We start from the raw sequence: 15,421 nt of genomic DNA, 5'->3' as shown, positions 1-15,421 counted from the left end.
TTCTCCATATTTATGAGTCTCTTATGTTTTGTCCCCCTCCCTGTCTTTATATTATTTTTTATTTCCCTTCCGTTATGTTCATCTGTTTTGTATCTTTAAGTCTTCATATGAGTGAGGTCATATGATATTTGTCTTTCTCTGACTAATTTCACTTAGCATAATACCCTCCATTTCCATCCACGTAGTTGGAAATGGCAAGATTTCATTCTTTTTGATTGCTGAGTAATACTCCATTATGTGTGTATGTATGCATGTATACACACACACACACACACACACACACACACACACACGCCACATCTTTATCCATTCATCCATAGATGGACGTTTGGGCTCTTTCCATTCTTTGGCTATTGTCGATAGTGCTGCTATAAACATTGGGGTGAATGTGCCTCTTCAAAACAGTATACCTGTATCCCTTGGATAAATACCTAGTAGTGCATTTGGTGGGTCGTAGGGTAGTTCTACTTTTAGTTTTTTGAGGACCCTCTATACTGTTTTCCAGAGTGGCTGCACCAGCTTGCATTCCTGTAAATCTAATTTCATAAATAGGATGGGAATTGTAAAAATTACCTGTAATGACTCTTTCAGCTAACTCTTAATTTTACCAATCTTAAGATCTTATTTCCTACCACTGAGTTACTGTGTCACAGCCACACCTTTTTAATTTTTTTATTTTATTTATTTATTTTTTTAATGTTTATTCTTGAGACAATGCGAGAGACAGAGTGCAAGCAGCGAGGGGCAGACAGAGGGAGACACAGAATCTGAAGCAGGCTCCAGGCTCTGAGCTGTCAGCCCAGAGCCCGATGTAGGGCTCGAACTCACGAACCGTGAGATCATGAGATCATGAGATCATGAGATCATGAGATCATGACCCGAGCCCAAGTCAGACGCTTAACCGACTGAACCACTCAGGTGCCCCCAGCCATACCTTTTAAAAAATATGGCAGGCACAGCGCAGTCTTTCCTTCTTCCCATTTGCTCTTTCTTCTGCCTCCAAGATCCTTCCTGCTGATATTTGCATATGATTTTGGGCTTAGTGATATATTTACTGCCTTTAGAAGGCCTTCCCCATCACAGTCTTTGAAGTAGCAACTCCAGCCCCTCCCCCCCAGCTGTATCTACTGTATTTTTCTATATAGTATTTATTACTGCCTAACATGGACTATATATTTGTGTCTCCCTTATTAGAAGATATCCATGCGAGCAGAGAGTTTGTCTATTTACTTGTTCACCATTGTTCAGAGCAATGACTGCTGTATAGTAGGCTCTTAATAAATATGTGTTGAAGGAAGTAGTATTGAATAAGTGGGGTGATACTAGTAATTGTACAAATATTTGAAAATATCCTTCCTCCTGTTTATAATCTTGAAACAGTCCCATAGCTGTCAGGCATTCTTCAGCCATGGTCACTTGAAACTGCTTTTGATACAGGACAGGCTCCCTTGATCCAATCCAGCTTTTGGATATGAGATGACATACACTTAACTTGTGGGCACCTCTCCCTCCCAGGTTTATTTTGCTTTTATTGTATCCAGAGTTATTAATGATTATTGCTTACACATTATTTCTCTCTTTTTCTTTGACCTTTTTGAGACCACAGTGGGTTTCAAGGGAATAAAATGATGGCAGATGAGAGAGGAAAGAGCTTATATTTTATGCATAAAGAATAAAAATATGAGCAAAGTTTGATCCTCAAGGAGCACGAGGAGAAAAGGACATGTATACCTACATAGTTAAAATAGTATAATGTAATAACTCACAGGGGAAGATGTTAAATAGTGTAGGATTGCAATCCAATTCAAAAATGCTCATCTATTCTTCCTGGGCAGGATCAGGAAGAGTCACAGAGAGATTACTTTGGACCCTAAACAATGAATCAGGGCTTATTTGGTGAACAAGAGGTGAAAATATATATTGCTTTGAAGTGTGGTATGTCTATGGGAATAGGAAGGTTATATTATCTGTGGAAGAGGAGGTTTCGGGCTGTATGGATGAAGCTGAAAAGATAGAAATGTAAACTGCTAGGTTGTGAGGGGCCTTTTTATGCTGTGCCAGGAAGGATGGACTTTTTTTGGTATACACTATAGAGCATTTTAGTATGAGAAGACCATTGATAAAGCTGTTGAATTAATTGAAGTCTAAATATGGGAAAATGATAGTAGGACAGAGGAGGCATTTTAGGGAAATTTTATATTTCAGTATTTGATGGTATTTGGTGATCAAGTAGATGTGGAGAGTTTAGGGGCACCTGGGTGGCTCAGTCAGTTAAGCGTCAGATTCTTGATAATGGTTAAGGTCATGATCTTATGGTCCATGAGTTTGAGCCCCACGTTGGGTTCTGCACTGACAGTGCAGAGCCTGCTTGGGATTCTCTCTCTGTCTTAAATAAATAAACATTAAAGTTGTTTAAATAAATGTGGAGAGTTTAAAGATAACTCAGGTATTTCTTGCTTAAACAGCTGGGTGATCGGCACAGTCTACTGAATTAGTGTATTTAGGAGAAAGATACTAAAACGTTGAGTTTCAGTTCTCCTATTTTATTTTTTTTAATGTTTATTTATTTTTGAGAGAGAGACAGGTGTGAGTGGGGGAGGAGTACAGAGAGAGGGAGACAGAGAATCCAAAGCAGGCTTCAGGCTCCAAGCTGTCAGCAGAGAGCCTGATGCGGGGCCCGAACCCACGAACCGCGAGATCATGACGTGAGCTGAAGTTGGACGCCTGACCGACTGAGCCACCCAGGCGCCCCTCAGCTCTCCTATTTTAGAAGCGAGATCTAGTAGAGAGTTGAACATCAGAGTTTGTAGCTCAGGGATGGTTGGAACCTGAGAAATCAACTTTGGGGGTCATCATTATAGTATTTAAAAAATGTCCACAAGCACAGTGTATAGTAAAAAACATTTAATGATGGACAGATGAAGGGAAACCAGTGGAGGTATAAAGGATAACTAGAGTAGTCATAGAAAATGATAGTACCTTGAAAGCTAAAGAAAGGTGAGTTTCCAGTTTTGTGTATAGTGAACAGTATCAAATACTGTAGAAAAGTCAAATTGGATGGGAACTGATAGAGACCACTTTCCTTGGAAATTAAACGTTGCGGTTAACCTTTTACAGACCTTTAACCCTTTCAGTAGAAAGGTAAGGAAGTGAAGATTAGTCTTTCAAGAAGGGAGAGAAACAACTTGACAGGAAGGCAGTGTCAAAAGATGTTTCAGGATTGTTGGACTGAGATACTTGTTGGCCAAGGGGAAGAAACTAGTGGAGAGGGAAAGGGTGAAGGGACGGGAGGTATCTGAAGACAGGCATCTAGGGATAGGAACGGGAGCACAGCTAGACTGTTTAATGTCACACAGAAATAGAGACACATTTTATCTGGGGAGAAAAAGTGATAAAGTAAAAATAAATGGGTTAATCAATTATTTTGAGGTTGGAATGGAGGAATGTTTTAGTATAAGCTTGCCTAATTTCTTAGCGAAATAGATTCAGTGTCCTAAAATAATTGCCATTTCACTGTGGTTGTCATGTTGAAAGTAACTTTTTAATAGAAAAATTTAAAATTATTCCCGTTAATTAGAAAGATTTCCAGAGAGCACTGCTGTGTCATACAGGTTGTATGACCTTGGGTAAGACATCAGCATTAAAAAAAATTTTTTTAAGTTTTTTTTTTTTTTAATGTTTATTTATTTATTTTGAGAGAGAAAGAGAGAGCAAGTGAGCAGGGGAGGGCCAGGGAGAGAGAGAGAGAGAGAGAGAGAGAGAGAGAGAGAGAGAGAGAGAGAATGAATATCCCAAGCAGGCTCTGCGCTGTCAGCATAGAGCCCGACACAGGGCTCCATCTCACAAATGGTGAGATCATGACCTGAGTCAAAGCCAAGAGTCAGATGCTTAACTGGCTGAGCCACCCAGGCGCTGCAAGAAATCAGCATTTTTTAACTTCACTTTCTTTGCTTAGAAGTTCTCTGAAGTCTCTGCAAATGGTAAAACAGGTATGATCCTTTGAATAATGGAGCTGAGTGTATCATTTTAGCATCATGATTTTGTAACCAGGTGATACTAAGGTTTTTAGGTGTGTGTCACCAAAATGTGAATCATCTCTATATCTTTGGATAGTCGCTCTGGTTTCTTAATGTGTGCAAGTGTTGAAAAGCAATACTTTGTAGAAGGCTTAGTGCTGAATTGTTCTGATAGAAGAAAGTACAATGAGTACTCATACTTAAGTAAAAATCTTAAGTACATTTTAAGTGTATGCTTTCATCTGTCTTTCCTTTCTCTACCATTTTATTCTATGCTTAGCTATTGTTTCCTTCAAAATAAAGTATATTTTAAAAAGATGCAATATTGTGTAACAAGAAGCTTCTATAATCCCTTAGTTTTGGTGTTTATTCTTTCACATTTTTTTCCCTGCCTGTATATATTCCAGGTTTTTGTTTTTACTATATGTACAGTGTATATTATATGCTATACCTTAATTTTTTTTAATGACTACAGAATGTCTTATATAGATGTATTATAGTTCATGTAGTCTCCTATTAATGGACATTGGTTGATTGGGTTTTTTCTTTTGTGTGTGTGTGTGTGTGTGTGATCAAAAGAATGTTATAGTGACCATCCTTTTACACAGATATTTTAGCTTGTGTATAACCTGTAGAAAAATTCTTGGAAATGGAATTGTCAGATTAGAGTGAATATTAGTAATATTTTAGTAATCACCAAGGTGCCCTACAAAGCTTTACCAGTTTGCACCAGACTACAGTTTGGTTTTTAGAGGTCTACTTTTTCATACTAAGCCAAAATATTGCACACCTTTTTAATGTTTAATAGGCAATGAAATTGCTTTATTTTTATTCTTAATTTTAAAGTTAAGTATGTTTTCATTAATATATTAGCCATTTGGACTTTTTCTGTGCTCCTTTTTCTTTTTTTCTGATAATTTAAAATCTTTTGTTCTTTTGATTCCTTGTTTGTTGTTTGCCATAGAGAAATTTTACATTTTCATGTGGTCAATTTGTTCATTTCTTTGATGGCATCTAGAGCATAAGTCCTGATCAGACAGGCATTCCTTTATTGTAATAATATATATATATGTATATACACACACACACACACACGTATAATATATACAGCACAGCTGTGTTTTTATTTTTAATTGTAGTAAAATAAACATAAAATTTACCATTTTTGCTATTAAGAATACATATTGCGGGAGTGTTAGGTATGTTCACATTATTGTCCAATTAAATTCAGAATTCATCTTGCAGAAATGAAACTTTTTCCCATAAAACTCTTCCCTCCGATTAAACACTTCCCTCCTATCCCCAGCTTGTGGCAGCCACCCTTGTACTTTCTGTCTCTGAATTTGACTTCTCTAGATACCTCATAAAAGTGGAATTATACAGAATTTGTCTTTTTGTGAGTGGCTGATTTCCTTTTGCATAATGTCTTTAAGGTTCACCTATGTTGTAGCATGTATCAGAATTTCCTTTTCAAGACTGAAAAATACCCTATTGTGTGTATATACTACATTTTGTTTATCCATTCATTTGTGGATGGACACTTAGGTTGCTTTTACCTTTAGGTTATTGTGACTAATGCTTCTGTGAAATGGGTGTGTAACTATCTCTTAGGGACTCTGCTTTCAGTTCTTTAGGGTATATATCCAGAAATGGAATTGATAGATCATATAAGAAGCCATCACATGTTTTCCATTAATGCTTGCACCATTTTACTTTTCTGCCAGCAGTTCACAAGGGTTCTAGTCTCTCCACATCCTTGCTAGTACTTGTTTCTTTCTTGTGTTGTTTTGTTTTGATAGCCAAACTAATGAATTTGAATCAGGTTCTGCGTTGATAGCCAAACTGCTGAGTTGGGTTTTGTGTTGATTTTTATTTTAATCTTAAATCTCATCTGGAATTTATTTTGTTATCAGGACCAAAGAATGGGTGATACTGTTTTCTCCTTTGCTCATTATTTGTCATTTACTAGTTTGTTGTCCCAGAACAGTTTATTGATAAACCTTTCTTCTTATATATGAAACATCATTATAGTCTAAATTCCCATGTATATTTGTATCTTAACAAGCCATTAATCAATTTCTCTAATTCTGTATTTGTTTACAACATTATCTTAATTCTGTGGTTTTAAGGTATGTATACAGTAGGTCATAGATTTTGAAGTGTTTTTTTTGTTTTGTTTTGTTTTTTCTTCTTCTTTGACCTGAAAGTCCAAAGAAGTGGTTTCTGTGGCTTTTTTTCTTTTTTAAATTTCTAAGTAGGTGAAATTTTGCTTCAGTATTTTTATTAACATTTATTTCTAATTTTATTATTTTATGACCAGAGCATATGGTCTACAGTATTTCTACTTTAGCTAATTTACTGAAATTTTCTTTGGGGCCTAATTTGCCATTACTTTCTATAAAAGTTGTAAGATTTCTTGAAAAAATGACATAATCTAAGTGATAGACTTAATTATGTGCCAAATAATAGATGAATTTTATTATATAATTTTTTTCAAACTGTGGAACACAAACATTGTGTCATAAAGTCAGTTTCTTGGATCCTGACTAATTACATACAACTGTTTTTTAATGGAGTGGAATAAATAGAAAATTATCAAAGTATCATTTAATAGAAAGCCTCTGAAACTTTTATTTCAGTTATATGTATTTAAAAATGGGGCACTTGGGTGGCTCAGTTGGTTAAGCATCTGACTTCAACTCAGGTCATGATCTCACGGTTTTTGGGTTAGAGCCCCATGTCAGGCTCTGTGCTGACAGCTCAGAGCCTGGAGCCTGCTTTGGATTCTGTGTATCACTCTCTCTCTGCCCCTCCCCCACTTGTGCTCTGTCTCTCTCTCCTCTCTCTCTCTCCCTCCCCCCCTCCCCCCCCTCTCAAAAATAAACATTAAAAAAAAAGAAAAACTTTTCAAATGTCTCTCTTACAGTGGGTCCCAATCAAAAGTGTTTGAAAAGCACTAATCTATGTCTTAATTATTTTTGTGCTATTAAGAGCTTAGACAGTTAAAGCCTCATATTTGTTTCTGTTAACTTTTTGCCTTATATATCTTGCAGTGTTTATCTCTTGTTATTAATATGAAGTTAAGACATCTTTTATATTTATCTTTCATTTGGCTTAAACCTTAGATGCTTCTTTCTCATGTCATCTTAGAGTGATGTGTTAGAAACTATTCTTCAATCTTGTATTCAGTATATTCTTTGTCTTTTTATAGAGTTTTCATCAGAGAGATAGTTTATCTTTTAGAAGATAGTAAAGGTATTTCTCTTTCTACTATGACATTCCAATTAAGACTGCCCAAATTTTACTATTATTTTGGTTACCTTTTAAAAAGGTAAATCAGTGATGTGTTTTACTTGGTATTCAGAGTTAGTTGCCATGTTAGAGAATTGAACCATGTAGAGCAACACAATTAGAGTATCATAAATGGCACAGTTTTATAAGTCTTCAGGATAGATACAAAGGTTTATGTGTTTTCATTCTACTTTATATATGGATTATCAAATTAATTTGGACTACTTTAGTGTCAACTCATAATCTAGTAGTGATTTTTTGTTTTTGAGTGGTCCTTGATCTTGGACCATTTGGAAAGGTCATACTAGTGTCAGGCTTATATGCTGCTTCTTTTTTTTTTTAATGTTTATTTTTGAGAGACATGGAGCATGAGCGGGGGAGGGGCAGAGAGGGCAGAGAGAGAGAGGGCAGACTCCGAAGCAGGTTCCAGGCTCTGAGCTGACAGCTCAGAGCCCAACGTGGGGCTTGAACCCACAAACTGCGAAATCATGACCCGAGCCAAAGTTGAACGCCCAACCAACTGAGCTACCGAGGCACCCCAAATTCTTCTTTTTTTTTAATGGTAGACTTAGATGTGAGAATGGGTACAAACAAACTGGAAAAATTTGGAATATAAGATTGCCTTCTTTTCTGCCTACCACCAATGGGGAATTTAGTTTGGAAAAACTTCCTGGAACCGTGGAGTCTTCTTGCATATTCTCATGATGGAGGTTCCCATTAACTTTTGGTAATGAGAAAATATCATCATCTTTTTTTTTTTTTTTTAATGTTTATTTTGAGAGAGAGAGAGCAGGGGAGGGGCAGAGAGAGAGAGAATCCCAAGCGGGCTCTGCCCTGTCAGCATGGAGCCCGATGTAGGGCTCATCTGGGGCTTGATCTCATGAAGTGTGAGATCATGACCCAAGCCGAAGTCAAAAGCTGAACACTTAACCAACTGAGCCACCCAGGCGCCCAAAATCATCTTCTATCTCTAAAACATGATAGGCTTTTTTATTGTTTTTATACGAAAGGGTAGGCTGTTTTCCTACATGTTCCTGTAGCATTTTGTTTATTCTGTCATGGCATGAATTCTATTTTATAACAGTTACTTGTGTACATGACTGCTTAGTTCCTATTATTCATTTCTTTGGTGCAAGTTGGACGATAACTTGCCCTTTTTTTTTCTTAACTAGTCCCTACCTCCTGGGACAGTGCCTTTTACACAGAAGACGGTCAGCACATGTCAGATTTTAATAGTAGCTGATACCTTTATAATTATTTCTACGCTTTACCATTCTTTAATTTCCCGTCTCTTTTGTGCTGCTGTTTAAAAGTGCTTGTTTGGGGCGCCTGGGTGGCGCAGTCGGTTAAGCGTCCGACTTCAGCCAGGTCACGATCTCGCGGTCCGTGAGTTCGAGCCCCGCGTCAGGCTCTGGGCTGATGGCTCGGAGCCTGGAGCCTGTAGCCTGTTTCCGATTCTGTGTCTCCCTCTCTCTCTGCCCCTCCCCCGTTCATGCTCTGTCTCTCTGTCCCAAAAATAAAAAAAAAAATAAATAAATAAATAAATAAATAAATAAAAGTGCTTGTTTGCCTTGGCTCAGCATCATTGCATCAAGTTTTGGCCATTCCCTCTTAGCTATTTTTGCTGTTGCTTACTTCCAGAAATAGTTCAAACAAACAAATCTAAGCATTATTATTCTAATTCTAAATTATTGACTATATTGGAAAGTTGATATTTTTATATAAACAAGATCTTATTCTGTCCCATCTGTTTTCAGACTGTGGTATGTGAACCTTTAGGATCCCTAAGGGCAAGCTACTTTCATGACAGTAAGATATTACTTGCCTTTTTACTGTTGATATTTGCACTGATGGTACTAAAGCCATGGTAGGTAAAACTGCTGGTGCCTTAGCATAAGTCAAGGCCGAGACTCCAAACTGTTCTAATAGTTACTGTATTCTTAAAATTTTTTAAATGTTAGTTTCACTTAATGTTTTGGATAGGGGCACCTGGGTGGCTCAGTTGGTTAAGCATCCTACTTTGGCTCACGGTTCAGGAGTTCGAGCCTGGCATCTGGCTCTGTGCTGACAGCATGAAGCCTGGAGCCCCCTTTGAGTTCTGGGTCTCCCTCTCTCTCTACCCCTCCCCCCTCCAAAGAAATGTTTTTGATAAAGCGGTAAAAACTGTAAATTTTGGTAAATCTCAGCTTAGCAATAGGTGTCTTTTGTTTTTAATGTTTATTTTTGAGAAAGAGTGTGCAAGCGGGAGTGGGGGAGGGGCGGAGAAAGAGGGGGAAGAGGTTCTGAAGCAGGCTAACCATGAGATCAAGACCTGAGCAACTGAGCCTCTCAGGTGCCCCAACAGTGAGTGTCTTTTTAATACTTTGTAAAACAAAATGTGAACCAGCCTTAGCGGCATCTTGAAGTATACAGTAATCCCTTTCTCAAGGGAAAACATTTGAACAGTTGCTTTCAGTTGTGAATTTAACTTCTCATTTTTTCACTGAATACCATATTTACTTAAAAGAATGACAAAATGTAGCTAAGCAGACTTACGTATTTCAGACATTTTCTCAGAGATGAACAGTGACACCAAGGAAAACAACTGGCAGCATTTACTGCTGGTGTTAAAATTCCAGTTTTCAAAGGAAAGTTCGGATTTTGGAAAACTAGCATATCCACAACTGTGAGTTTGACAGTCTCCAGATACTTGAAGATCAATGGTGATACTAATGAATTTAATTTTTGATAAAATATGAAATGTGTCAACATTTGGAAGATCTACAATAATCAAGTGAACCAGTATTTTTCAAATCACCAATGCATTGGTGTTACAATGCACAGCACAGTGTTACAAAATAACACATTAAAGTGCAAGATAGACCAGTGGGTTTTAATGTAATAAGATGCAGAAGTTTATTCATATAGTTTCAGATTCCACATTGCAACTGGCCTTTAAAAAACTTCCACTTGTCAAATTTGGGTTTAGTATCAAGGAATATCCACAGTATTGTAAAAAGGCTATGAAAATACCCTTCCTAACTATATAACTGTGAGGCATGATTGTCTTCATAAACCTAAAAAAAAACAGTAACTACAATAGATGAATTGCAGAAGCAGATAGAATCTGTCTTATTTTAAACCAAAGATTTTTACAAATGTAAAACAGTGGCATTCTTAGTAAATTTGGGGAGAGGAGTGGCATGAGGGGATGTAGTTTTCATAATAATATTTGTTATTATGTAAACAGTTTAATAAGTAAAGTTTCTCAGTTTCTGCTTTCCAGTACGGTAGTATCTTAGATGTAACCAGCATAAGCAAGAGTTCTTTCGGGTCCTCAGTTTTTAAGAGTGCAAAAGGGGTTCTGCAGTTTGAGAAATGCTGTTGTATTGTAACTTTCCCTTATCCTCTATATTATCAAAGTACCTCTTCTTTTTTTGTTTTTGTTTTTGTTTTTTTTAGTGTTTTTTTTTTAATGTTTATTTTGAGAGAGAGAGAGAGAAAGAGACAGAACGTGAGCAGGGAAGGGGCAGAGAGAGAAAGAGACACAGAATCTGAAGGAGGCTCCAGGCTTTGAGCCATCAGCACAAAGCCTGACACAGGCTCAAACCCATGCGCAAGATTATGACCTGAACTGAAGTCGGACGCCCAACTGACTGAGCCACCCAGACACCCCTCAAACTACCTCTTCTGTTAGTCACTTACTATTTGGGCTGTGGGCATGCCACTTGGTTCAAAGCAGTGTACATGTTTAATGTATATTTTTATATATAGGTATATGTATATGTATAACATATCCTACACAATGTATGTTGTATACATATAGTGTGCATATTTTTATGATATATGTACATAACCACTGAGAGCTCTAAGTGATTGCATATGTGATAGAGAGTAAGCCAAACTTCTTTTATTTTTTTTCTTGTTAAGCATCAGTAAGCATATTAAGCATTAGTTTTGTTTGTTTTTTTAATGTTTATTTATTTTGAGAGAGAGAATGCGTACCGTGCTCGAGCAGGGGAGGGGCAGAGAGAGGGGGAGACAGGAGAAAAAGAATCCCAAGTTGCCTCCATGCCAAATGTGGAGCCCGACACAGGGCTTGATCCCACAACTGTGAGATTGTGACCTGAGGCGCAGTCAAGAGTGGGATGCTTAACCAACAGAGCCACCCAGGCACCCCCAAGCATTAGTTTTAAAAATTGATATATCTTCATTGTATATTTTGTATTATAATATATGTAAAATAAGGGGAGAAAACCAAAGATGAATATGTAATCAAGTTCAAGAAACTCTAGTTCTTCTAATACTCATGAATAGATTTGTTTAGCCCTGCCCCCTCAGGCATTTAGGCATTTAAGTAGCTAATTTTGAAAAGATTATTATTCATATTGAATAAAGAGACTGAAAAACAGACATTCCAAATCATTTTGCCTTAGCCTTTTGAAAGACAGCACTGTTTGGGCGCCTGGGTGGCTCAGTCGGTTAAGCGGCCGACTCGGCTCAGGTCATGATCTCGCGGTCCGTGGGTTCGAGCCCCGTGTCGGGCTCTGTGCTGACAGCTCAGAGCCTGGAGCCTGTTTCAGATTCTGTGTCTCCCTCTCTCTGACCCTCCCCCGTTCATGCTCTGTTTCTCTCTGTCTCAAAAATAAAATTTAAAAAAGTTAAAAAAAAAATTAAAAAAAAAAAAGAGAAAGCACCGTTTAATATATTTAGCTTTAGGTCAAATTTTTGATACAGTAGACATCTAGTTTTTAATTTAATGTATGATTTGTGATATATCAGGAACACTTTGTAAAAGCAGAGTCCATAGTATGCTTATACTTATTCTATAGGAGTTGGGCTGTAATCACTGTTAACATAATTATCAGAATTTGTAAGTGTCTTCATGTTTATGGCAGTTAATGTAGCTGTAATTTGTTCCAGTGCAGTTCTTCATCCAGGTTCTTCACTCAACATTTGTAAAATTGTTGTTTTGGAAACAACATAACTCGTTTATCAGTAGTGTTGATAAGACTTCATTGTGCTACGTAAAAGAAATTTGTTTTAGTGCCCTACAGGTGAATAGTAGTAATGTAGGCCTTGGTTAATGTTACTTACAAATATGGCTTATGAGCTTCATTACAATGATTACCATTTTGTGACAGGTATTGGGGATGGCCTGAGTATTAAGAGTACAAGGATTTGGACCTTTAGGCATGGATTTCAGATTTGCTCCTTACCTTTTATGACTTTGGACAAATTGTTTTCTCTATACTTACTTTATCTGTAAAATGGTGATATAGTATGTGCCCTCAAGATTACTGTGATGATTAAAAATGTTTATGCATCACTTGAGGACTTGATACTGACCTAGAAAGTAGTTAATGGCAGTGATTGTTTTTCAAATTGATACCTTTGAGCTAAAAATTCATCTGGTCATTGCTTTGTAAAATCTATTCACTAGACCAAGACATTGACTACTTTAATATGAATTTCTTAAATCTGATCTTTTCCTTCTCAAATATGTAAGGGAGAATCGTGGTTTTGCTGAGAGAAGAGAGAATAATTTTGGAACTCAAATATTAAGGAGGAAAGACCTTGGTAAAATATTTTACTCACCTATTTGGAAGGATGCCAGCTTTTTTTAGCTTGTGACAAGTGCCATAACAAATTACCATACTAGGTGGCTTAACCAACACACATTTATCTTGTTACACATCTGGGGGCTGTAAGCCTAGGATCAAGGTTGTTGGCGGGTTTGGTTTCTTTTGAGGACTTTTGCCATGGCTTGCAAATGGCCACCTTCGCACTGTGTTCCCACATGGCCTTCCCTTCACGTATACATCTTTTGTGTCTGTCTCTTCTTGTAAGATATCAGTCATACTGAATTAGGATGCCCACCCAGACAACCTCATTTTAATTTAATCTCTCTGAAGACCCTATCTCCAAATATGTTACATTCTGAGGTAGTGGGGTTTGCAACTTAAACTTAATAATTTTGGAGGGGCCATAATTCAACCAACATTTGTGTAAGAGGTAATGTTTATTGAAAACAAGCTATATGCCAATGACAAAACTAAATGCTGAATATGTATTTTCTGATTTTATATTCACATTAACTCTGTGATTATTAGCATCTCTGCAGGTGAGGACACTGAGGTTTGGAGTGATTGATTACATAACTTGGCTAAGAGGATTGAAATCCAAGTCTTTTAGGCTGTAGCGTCTGTGGTCATTTAGGCGAAAACTGGATAGTAGGAAATAAAAGCACAGAGAGAAAAAGATGAGACTATAAAGCACAAACCTCTCTTTTGCAGTTTTTACTAGGGCCTTGAAAGTAAATTAACCTGTGAAATGGGAAATCATTTAACATCAGCCCTGGATGACTATTAATTTTTTCTTTAAAAACTCGTAGGGGGACACATGGGTGGCCCAGTTGGTTGAACGTCTGACTCTTGATTTCAGCTCAGGTCATGACCTCAGGGTTCAGTTCCTGAGAACGACCCCTGCATCGGACTCTGCACTGACAGCGCGGAGCTTACTTGGGGATTCCCTTTCTCCCTTTCTCTCTCGCTCTCGCTCTCTCTGCCCCTCCCTGCTCATGCTCTTTTTCTCTCCCTTTCAAAATAAAATAAGTGAAACATTTAAAAAATAATAAAAATAAAAACTGGTAGGAATTTTTGGCTTTGGAATGGAAACTGTGAACAGAGTTAGAGATTTTTAGCACATGATTATAATTACCAAAAACACATTTATTTTCAAGTTGCTCAAAATGCTTTTCTCCTTTTTTTCTTTACAGAAGATTCTAGTGTTCCAGAAGCTACAGAAAATGAAAGAAAAGCTGGTATATCCTATTTCAAGAATCAAAGGGGAATACAGTATATTGATCTGTCTTCTGATAGTGAAGATGCCGTGTCTCCAAATTGTTCCAGTACAGTTCAAGAGAGAAAGTTCAACAAAGACACAGTGATTATAGTGTAAGCAGCTCAATAGATTGGTTATATTTGTCTATGTAAGAGGATTTTCAAGAAAAAATTGTTTAATTTGAAAATTACCTTGGTGACTTCTCTCTTTTCTTCGTTTTTTTTGCCTTTTCCCTATTGCATCTTTGTTATTTTTCCCTGACTTAGAGCTATAGAGAGGTACCGTGTATGTGTATGGGCATGCACACACAGCATATGCTTCTTGATAGCAGTCATTTTCAGTAAAAAGGTTAGTGAGAGGAAGTAACTTTTTTTAGCCCTCCATAGATAGGGAAATTATTTTAACATGTACCTTTGATCATCTATAACTGCTTTATGATCTGTTCTTGAGTCTCGGAGTCAAATCATTTTAACATTTTTGGGCACATTCTGTGGAGTAGCACGGAGCTTATATTATAGTCAGGTAGAAAGACAATAAACAAACAATATAGTATGCCAAATAATAAATATTATGGCCAAAAGGGAAGGAAAATAATGGAGCTCAGGGTCAGGGGCAGGAGTGTGGTTTCTAAAGAACACAGTTGGAAAAAAGCTTTATTGAGAAGATAATGCTTGAGTAAAGACCCGAAGGGGGTAAGAAAGTGTGAACTATCTGGATATGAGGGTGGAAGGAAGGGCGGAGTATTCTGGTCATTGAAAGTAACTTGTTCAGTGACCCTGAAGTGGTATTATGCCCAACGTTTCTAAGGAAACAAATGATAGAGAGTGAAAGACATAATGTCACAAGGTAAGCAGCAGGGTAGAAGAGGGATTTAATGGTATTAAGCCCATAGGCTATTTAGCTTTTATTCTGAATGAGGTAGGAAGCTAATGGAGTGTAGTGATAAGAGGAGTAAAATTATCTCACTCACTTGTTTAAAAAGGTCTTTGAGGCTGTAGGGGAGCAGTGTAGAAGTATGGATACTGTTGTTATAACCCAGGCAAGAAATGATGGACACTTAGCCTGGGCTACTCCTTGTGGGGATGATTAGACAGGGTTAGATTCTACATATACTTTGAAGGTAGAGCAGAGAGGTTTTATTGTTGATACTGGGTGGGAAAAGGGAGTCAAACATGACCCTGAGATTGGCCTAAGCAACTGGAAGGACTGTTACTAATAGCTGAGATATGGAAGACAGTTTTGAGTGTGATAGGGGGAGCTCCTTTTGAAGGCAAGAGTGGCAGTTCAGTCTT

General features: G+C 37.3%; 1 protein-coding gene across 5 annotated transcripts in view; it reads left to right on the top strand.

Annotated features, from left to right (window-relative positions):
* Positions 1 to 15,421, top strand: part of SMARCAD1 (SWI/SNF-related, matrix-associated actin-dependent regulator of chromatin, subfamily a, containing DEAD/H box 1) — a 78,253-nt gene that overhangs the window by 3,584 nt on the left and 59,248 nt on the right. For all 5 annotated transcript variants that reach the window (XM_019464182.2, XM_019464150.2, XM_019464167.2 and 2 more), the window contains exon 3: positions 14,065 to 14,242. In XM_019464182.2, coding sequence (XP_019319727.1) covers positions 14,065 to 14,242 — 178 coding nt within the window. The remainder of the gene's footprint in view (positions 1 to 14,064; positions 14,243 to 15,421) is intronic.

The sequence above is a fragment of the Panthera pardus genome, unplaced genomic scaffold (assembly GCF_024362965.1).
Source record: "Panthera pardus isolate Hobbes unplaced genomic scaffold, ASM2436296v1 HiC_scaffold_13, whole genome shotgun sequence".
NCBI lineage: Eukaryota > Metazoa > Chordata > Mammalia > Carnivora > Felidae > Panthera > Panthera pardus.
Note: the sequence above shows the minus strand (reverse complement) of the source record. Positions and strands in the feature narration are given on the sequence as shown.